An 8,595-nucleotide genomic window follows, 5' to 3' on the forward strand; every position below is an offset into this window, starting at 1 on the left:
CACGGCTGCTGCAGCGCCAACCACGGCTTCGCCAACCGCTGCTCACCGCCACGGAGGAGCCGCTTCTCGCCTCCGCCGACACGGCCAAGCAGACCGCTCTCCCGCCGGTGCCTCCGCTGCTGAAGGGCCGGTCCAACTCGGCCGCCATCTGGCGAGTGGCCTGGCCCTCCGTCGCCATCGGGCTCCTCCGCGCGGCGCTCGGCCAGGTCGACGCGTGGTACATCGGCCGGCTCGGCAGCTCGGAGCTGCAAGCCATCAGCGCCGCCTCGTTCTTCATATGGGTGGTCTACATCGCCGGCGAGCTGTCCTCGGTCGGCGTGCACGCCCTCTCCTCCGCCGCCGAGGGCGCTGGCGATCGCGGCGAAGGAGTCGGTACCGCCGTCGTGCAAGGCCTCTGGTTCTCGCTGGGCACGTCTGCGGTGCTGGCCGCGCTCGCCAGCGGCCCACTCCTCGCGCGTTACTTTGCCGTCGTCGGCGGGAGTTTGCGCGACGCGCTGCTGGCGTGAGCAGCACCTCCTCACACAGCCAGCCGTGAGCAGGCGTCGTCGACGCCGCCGTCGCTCGCGCGGGCATCGCGTACGCGCGCGTCACGGCGGTGTGGGGCGCGCTGCCCCTGTCCGCAGAGGCGTGCGCTCTCGCCGGCTTCAAAGGCATCGGCGAGACGCGGCCGGCGCTCGCGATCGCCGCCGTCACTGTGCTGCTCAATGTCTGCCTCAACGGCGAGCATGCCCATGCCGCCGATCGCGACTCAAGCCCATCCGCCGCCGGTCGACTCTTTCCCTTCCCCGTGTTAGGGCCGATGATTGCGAGGTACGGCGTGGCGGGAGCGGCGTGGGCGACGAACCTCGCCGCCGCCCTCGGCTGCGCCGCCGCCCTCGCCCTCCTCCCGCGGCGCGGCGTCCGGATCGCGTTCGCGCCGCCCTCCGTCCGCGCCCTCCGCCGGATCGCCTCGATTGGCGCGCCGCTAGCGTCGTCTGGCCTCCTCTTCTCGACCGTCTACGTCGCCCTGGGGCGCGCCCTCTCCAGCCTCTCGCCCGCCTACCTCGCCGCCCTCGGCGTCGGGCACCGCATCGAGGCGATGGCCTACACGATGTGCGAGGGCTTCGCTGTCGGCACCGCCACCGTCGTCGGGCAGTGGTCGGGGGCGCAGCGGCCGGCTCGAGCCCGCGCCGCCGCCGGCTCCGCCGCGCGAGTCGCCGTGCTGAGCATCCTCCCCGTCCTGCTCCTCGTGGCGCTCTGCGCGCCCGCGGCGGTGCGACTCTTCGCTCGCGATACGGTCGTCGTCACGGCCGCGGTCTCGTACTTGCGCATCGTCGCCGCGGTCTTCCCGCTCATGGCGGTGGAGGCCGTGTACGAGGGCGCGCTGACCGGCGTGCAGCAGACCCTGCCGGTGCTCGTGGTGGGCGCCGTCGGCAACCTCGTGCGAGTGCCGCTCGCGTTCGCCCTGCTGCCGCGGCTCGGCGTCGAAGGCGTCTGGTGGGCCATCGCGCTCTCCACCCTCGTGAAGGCGCCGGTGAAGTGGCTCTGCTTTCGCCGCGCGCCCGTGGACACTGCGAAGCTAAGCGTCCACCCGTCGTGATGGCGAGCTCCGTACGTGCTTTATATCTTACCCATTTTCCGGCGGAAAATCTTTTTCCGCGCCAGTCCCGTGCCCAGTCGCGAGGAAATTCCGTTTAAGATTCTTTTCCAAGATGGCGCCGCTGCCGTCGCCCTGCTGCCGTCGCCTAACGGAATGTTTCGACGCTCCGAGCCGTCCTATCGACCTGTCCCGACCAACGACGGCGACAGACCGGCCGCTCCAGCGCGCCGAGGCGGCTGCTCGCTGATCTACGCGCTTGGCCTGACTCTCGCGGGCCTCGTGCTAGGCTTCGCCGTGCGGGCGAGCACCCGCTCCGCACGAGTGCCCGACTCAAAGTACCCGCCCGCATCAGTACACCGACCTCTTCCATCCGCCACTCCTGTGCAGTCCCAGCCGCTCCCCAAGCCGCCGCCGCCGCCGCCGCCACCGCCTGCTCGACGCCATCGGGAGACCGCTGACATGGAGATGGCCATGGCGGCGGCTTCCACCTCGAGCGCAGGCTGCGACGCACCCGACGAGTGCAGCGTCGATGCGCTCGTGCGGCGGCACGCCGTCGACAACACTGTCATCGTCACCTTTGGCAACGCACGGCAGCGGCACTTTACCGCGAACTGGGTGCTGACGCTGCAGAGCGTGGGCGTCTCGGCGGGCATCCTCGTCGGCATGATGAACATGCAGCCGTCCGACCCGCTCTACGTGCCCTTCGCCCGCGCGCTCCGCGGCCGCGGCGTCGGCGTGTACACCGTCAACTCTCCGCAGGTCAAGCAGGCGCCGCAGGGCGGCCGCTGGTTCCACGTGGCTCCGCTGCTCCGCACGGGCGCGCGGCTGGTCCTCTCCGACTCGGACGTGGTCTGGCTGCGCGACCCGGTGCCGTACTTGCGCGCCCTCGAGGCGGCGCACCCGAAGCTGGACTTTGCCGTCTCGACCGACGCGCAGGGCGGGACAGACGGGCGGAGGCGCGCGGGGCGGCGGGGCGTGCGGAGGCAGGGGGGCGGGCGGGGGCGGGCGGGGCGGCGGGGAGGTGGGGCGGGGCGTGGCGTGCAGCGCGGTGAGGTGCGCCCCTCCCGCCCGTGTCGGCCCCCTGCTGCAGGTTGGGCGACGAACTCGACGTCGAGAAGTGGCGCGCGTGCGGCACCTCGATGAACATAGGGATCATGCTCTTTCCGGGCGGCGCGAGGGCGGGCAGCCTGAGGGCGATGAGCGAGGCGACGGAGCACCTGTCGATCGACAACAACCTGAAGCGCGTGGACCAGGGGCCGATGAACTACCGCTGGAAGTACGGCTACCGCGACTTCAAGTGGCCGAGACCACTCTTCGCCGAGAGGGACTCGAGCGGGCAGCGGCTCTCTGCGCGGCGGTATGACAATCAGCATGGAAGAATAAGAAGTACACGAGATTAGGCAGCGGCTCTGCGGGCTCGTCAACGGGAGCGTGGTTGGCGCGGTGCTTCCGGCGGCGCAGTTTTGCAACACGCTCACGCACGACGTGCTGCGGCTGTGGAATGCGTCGGCGGTCCGCCCGTTCGCGCTACACGCCACGTGGCCGCGCCAGCGGGGCGAGGCTCCTCCCGGACCTGTCCTCGACCTTCCCCGGAGCGGTTCTGTAGGTGGATGCGGCAGCAGGGCGAGGCGTGGAAGCTGATGCGGCTGCGCGAGGCGGGCGTCTGGTACGATTCGCCGCGCTGGTACGGCCAGGCCAGCCGCGGGGAGGAGGCGGCCTCGGGCGCGGCATCGTCGCTCGGGGAGGACGCGGCGCGCTGGATGATCGCCCCGTCCGGAGAGCACGCCGCCAAGCACGCCCCCGACCGCGCGGAGCAGCAGGCGGCCGCCGGCTTCGTCACGTACGACGCGAGCGTGCCCGCCGCGCTGCTCGAGGTGCCTCGGCTGGGCGCGATCGGCGAGGTGCCACTGCACCACCTGCGGCTGATGCAGTGGCAGCTCCGCCGACTCCGTTCCGCCCTCTTCGTCTCGCGCCTCCTCCGCCGAGCGCTCGTCCTCCCGCCCACGCTCTGCTCGTGCGAGCTCGGCTTCTTCACGAGGCACGTGCACGAGGCTTGCCGTGCGCCAGACCACCCGACGCTGCCGCTGCCGTACCTCTGCCCGATCGACCACTACCTCTCCCCCGCTGCCCTCGCCGACTCGCCCTTCGCCCACCGCGAGCGCGGCTTCCTCGAGGGCAAGCGCACCGCCGGGGCGGAGCAGTGGCGGCGGCAGGTCGTGCTGCCGTGCCCCGCCGGCGCGTCCTGCTTCGACGGTTCCGAGGGGCTCGCCCTCGCCACGGGCGCGAGCGAGGCGGAGCTGGTGAGGCGTCTCGGCCGCGTCGACGCGCCGGTGCTGCACTTTGCCGACATCGAGGCGGCGCTCGGCCGCTTCGAGAGCAGCGCAAAGGGCGCGGAGTGGCACGAGCAGGCGCAGGAGCTGCTCGACGCGTACTGCTGCACCACGCACCCCAACTTCATGAAGCGCGGCCAGACGGTGCCGTACATCCTGCCGCACCTGCCCGCCGCGTGGCCGGGGAGGCGGCGCGACGACTACTTTGAGCCGTACCGCAAGGCGCTCGGGGCGCTGTTTGAGGCGGCGGGCGACAACGAGACGGCGAGGGCGTTTCGGGAGTGAGTGAGTGAGTGAGTGTGTGTGTGTGTGTGTGTGTGCGCGCGCGCCTCAAAACCTTCGTCAAACTTCGTCTAGTGAATTGAATAAAACGCCTCACGAAAAAAGAAAATAAATCCAGAAGCAGCACCAACACGAGTCAGTCACGACGCGCCGCCAGTCCCCAAAGGTCAGCAGTCAAGCCCTTCGCCCTTCCCGCATGCATGTGCATATCCTCGTCTCTTCAGAGCACCCGGCGCATGCAGTCCCACTCCTCGATGCCCGCTGACCTCACGGCGTTCGCCCAACTGAGCACCCAGCCGGACCACCGATACGCTGGCACGCTGCTCATGTACGCCGCTTGGAGCAACGACGAGCACGCAGTCGGGGCCCTCCTGAAGCAGCACGGCAGGCAGCTGGCAAACTTTTGCGACTATGATAAGCGTACGCCGCTCCACGTCGCGGCGAGCGAGGGCCACATGGCAATAGTCAAGCTGCTGCTCGAGTCGGGCGCAGCGGTGATCCGGAGCGACCGCTGGAACGGGTCGGCCCTCGACGACGCACTGCGCCACGACCACAAGGAGATCGCGCAGGTGCTTCGCGACGCCGGCGCGCAGCTCGGAATGTCTGCGGAGCAAGCTGCGGCGAAGCTGACTTCGGCAGCTGCGGCGGGCAATGTGCAGCGCGTGAGGGAGGTGCTCGATGACTACTGCCTGAGAGATCTGCCGCAGGACTATGACAACCGGACCGCGCTCCACCTCGCCGCGAGCAACGGGCATGGCGAGGTCGTCGCGCTCCTGATCGCGGCGGGAGCGCAGCCCAGCATCTGCGACCGCTGGGGCGGCACGCCGCTGGACGACGCGAAGAGGCACGGGCACGCGGCGGTCGTGGCGCAGCTGGCCGAAGCGGGCGGCGTGGGCGGCTCGGGCCTTCAGCGGAGCGGCCTCCGCCGCGAGGACTCGGTCAGCGGCGGGATGGCGCTCCTCGAGGACGCGACGCAGGTGAGCTGGGAGGAGATCGAGCTTGTCGAGAAGATCGGCACGGGCGGCTTCGGCAACATCTTCCGCGCGCGCTGGCGCGGCACGCCCCTAGCCGCCAAGGTGCTCAAGGAGGGGAGCAGCGAGGAGAGGAAGCTGGCGCTGCGAGACCTGCGGATCGAGTGTGCGATCCTGCGGCAGCTGCGGCACCCCAACATCTGCATGCTGCTCGGCGTCTGCCTGTACCCGGGGCGTGAGACGATGCTCTCGGAGCTGATGCGCTGCTCGATGGAGGACATGCTCCGCACCTTCCGCGAGGACGAGCCGATGCCGGTGGCGCGCGTGGTGCGGTACGCCACCCACATCGCGCAGGGAATGAACTACCTCCACCTCTGCAACCCGCCCATCCTCCACCGCGACCTCAAGCCCGCCAACCTGCTGCTCGACTTCTCCGACACGCTCAAGGTGGCCGACTTCGGGCTCGCCAAGCTGCGGCCGCTCGTCAAGAAGGGCGGCGGCGAGGGCGAGGGCGAGGGCGAGATCGGGATGGAGATGATGACTGGGGAGACGGGCTCGTACCGCTACATGGCGCCAGAGGTGGCGAGGCACGAGGACTACACCGAGCGAGTCGACGTCTACTCCTTCTCGCTCGTGCTCTACTACATGCGGTGCGGCTCGCCGCCCTGGCCGCGCCTCGGTGGGATCGCCGCAGCGAAGGCGGCGGCGCTGGAGCTCTCCCGCCCGCCAGTGCCGCGCTTCTGGGACGCGCGGCTCGCGTCGCTGATCAAGGACGCGTGGGCGGCGGACGCGTCCGCGCGCCCCAGCTTCCAGCAGGTGCTGTCGCGGCTCGGCGAGCTGAGCGCGGGGCTGGGAGGGGGCGATGTTGGTCGCTCCGCTGAGTATTACTTTGCCACGTGAGGGCTAACGTTCTCAAACTCTTGTTTATTATATACGTCACTTGTCGAAAAAGAGAGTGATGCCATCTCCCTGACGGACGACCCGCACTGGGAGTGGATCGCCAGATCCATCCCTGACCCTGTGGCCGCTAGGGTGCATTGCCATTGGGCTCCTGTCAGTCCTGACACGCGGCACAGCGCCCGCTCCGAGCTCGTGAGTACTCTCGTCCCTTCCTTCGCTCCTTTGGCGCCGCGACGGCTTGGCTCTTTGACCCACTGCCCTCTGCCGCCGCCCCACGCCCCTCCGTCGCTGCACAGTTTCGTCCTCAGACTCTGAGCCGCTCTCGTCCGACTCCCTACCGCCGCAGCAGCGGCGGCGTAGCCGCCCACCCGCCGCGCAGCTGATCGCGCCCAGCACGAGGAGCGGCGTGAGACCGAGGAAGAGGAAGATGAGGGATACCATCGAGTTTTGCATCGGCCGCGTCTCGGCGCCGTTGGCGAGGGAGAACTCGTCGTGGTATGTCCATGGCGGGTCGGGCACCGCCTTTTCCCACGCGCGGAAGAGGCCAAACTTGACCACCGCGACGATGAGCCACGCTAGCGCCCAGAGGGAGCAGTAGAGCCGGCAGCTCGGACGCCCGTCCAGCTCGAGCGCGACCAATGGACCCGCTACGCCGATGAACATCGCGTCACCGAGCGACAGCTCGTAGCCGAAGCCGTCGGGCTGGCCCGAGCGGCACCCGCGATTTGGCTCAGGCCACTGCGTCGCGTTGGCGCCGCAAAAGCTGTCGCCCCACAGGTCCATGCGGAACAGCGCGTACGGCGAGAAGGCGCAGCGCGCAAGAAAGAGGAGAACGTGCGCTAGCAGCCCGAGCAGCGACCAGAGCGGCAGCCAGACTCGCATGTCGCGCCCGCGCACGCACCTCGGCCGCCGCTCCCCGGCGGGCCCGTACTTGAGGACGCGACGCCGCTGACGCCGCCTCAAAAAGCAGGTGAGAGCCACCACGGTGGCAAGTGCCGAGGCGCCCAGCACCCACGACACGATGCCGGAGCCGCCGTGTGTGTCGGGCGAGCACGAGCCGGTGACGAGCGAGGTGCAGCCGGAGGGCGCAAAGAAGAGGCGCATCTCCACAGAGGAGGTGTGGACCGCCGCACTCTGGCCGAGGCCCTCGCCATCGTCAAAGTCCTCCACGGCAATCTTGATGGCGAGGCCGTCATCGGTACTCGCAAACGCCTCGCTGCGGTACGAAATTGACTCGAGGATAGCGGGCGCCGTGTCAGCAGCCACAAAGAAGCGGAGCGTCGCATCGTTGTAGCCGTTGCCGTCGGTGCACGACTCGAGGCAGGCGTACCCCTCGGCGCACGCGTGAGGACAGTAGCCCAGCAGCCGCTTGACGAAGACCATCGAGCTCTGCCAATTGGCCCACGAGAGGGCCTCGCTCGCGAGCTGCTTGTGCGACGCCTCTGTCACGCCGCCGCTGCCCACAACCTTGAACTCTAGGCGGTACGTGCCGACACCGAGGTCGGGGTCGACGATCTGCACGGCACGTGCGATGCTATTAGCCATGTTGGGGAGGTAGGTGGTGTTGGCAGGAGCGAGGATCGTCGGTGGGTCGTTCACGTTGTAGACGCGGACCGTGTGCGTCGAGTCTGGCGAGGTCTCGCCGGCGGTGCCGAGGTTGAAGGCGAACAAGTCGTCGGTCACGTTGAGGAGCCGCCCCGCGCGCGTGCGCGTCGGCACCGAGAAAAAGTCGCGGTCGCCCTCGTACACCAGCCGTGGGCAGAGGAAGGCCGGGTCGTCGGCACACACCCGGTTCGAGTCCCATAGCACGATTCCGCTCTCGTTGATGACGGCGCCGCGGCTGAGGTAGCCACCGGGGTCGTACTGCGAGAGCGTGCCGCTTCGTGGGAGCTGTGTGATTGTAAAGGCCGTGGTGGCGGCTGCGCCACCGCCGCCAACGCGGGACGAGCGCTGGTTGATTCCACGCAGCTCTATCACGGTCGGCTCCTCCTCGAGCGCCTCAGAGGCGCCCGCGATCGCGTCGAGCCCACTGAGTATGGTGATGTCATAGCGTGCGGTCGAGACCGACTCGAGCCCTTGACTGTCGCGTAGCTGGTACTGGAAGGCGTCATGCGCTACGACGGTCAGGCCGGTGGTGCTGCCAAAGTCGTAGGTGCTGCGGTAGAAGAGAGTGGCGTTTGGAACGGATGAACCAACGCCGAGAGGCGCGCCGGGGGAACCGTCGTCGAGCACCTCACGCAGCTCACCATAGGCGGGCAGGCTTCTAACGATTAGCCTAGCGCTGCCAACTGGGTGCGCTGGGTCCTCGGCGTCCACGTCGGTGCCGTTTGCGAGAAGGAGCGTGGCGAGGCCGAGGTAGACGGTGGTTGCCGCGTCCAAGGGCACCGGAGGATCGTTGACGGGTGAGACCGCAAAGGTGAGGAGCGCGCTGTCGCTGCCATTGTAGGCGGGTGCGTCGTCACTCACCGTCCAGCGCAGCCTCGCATACGTCCCTCCCTCGGAGTGCTCGTCCGCCGCAGGACGAAAGTAGAGT

General features: G+C 69.1%; 1 protein-coding gene across 1 annotated transcript; it reads left to right on the forward strand.

Annotated features, from left to right (window-relative positions):
• Window positions 1–279: 279 nt before the first annotated feature.
• Window positions 280–6,062, forward strand: EMIHUDRAFT_68311 (hypothetical protein; the record flags this gene model as incomplete). Its single annotated transcript, XM_005760585.1, has 2 exons — window positions 280–372; window positions 5,169–6,062. Coding segments are annotated over 2 exons (987 nt in total), but the record flags the coding sequence as incomplete, so codon positions are not given.
• Between the last annotated feature and the right edge of the window lie 2,533 nt (window positions 6,063–8,595).

Source organism: Emiliania huxleyi (genome assembly GCF_000372725.1).
Source record: "Emiliania huxleyi CCMP1516 unplaced genomic scaffold EMIHUscaffold_75, whole genome shotgun sequence".
NCBI lineage: Eukaryota > Haptophyta > Isochrysidales > Noelaerhabdaceae > Emiliania > Emiliania huxleyi.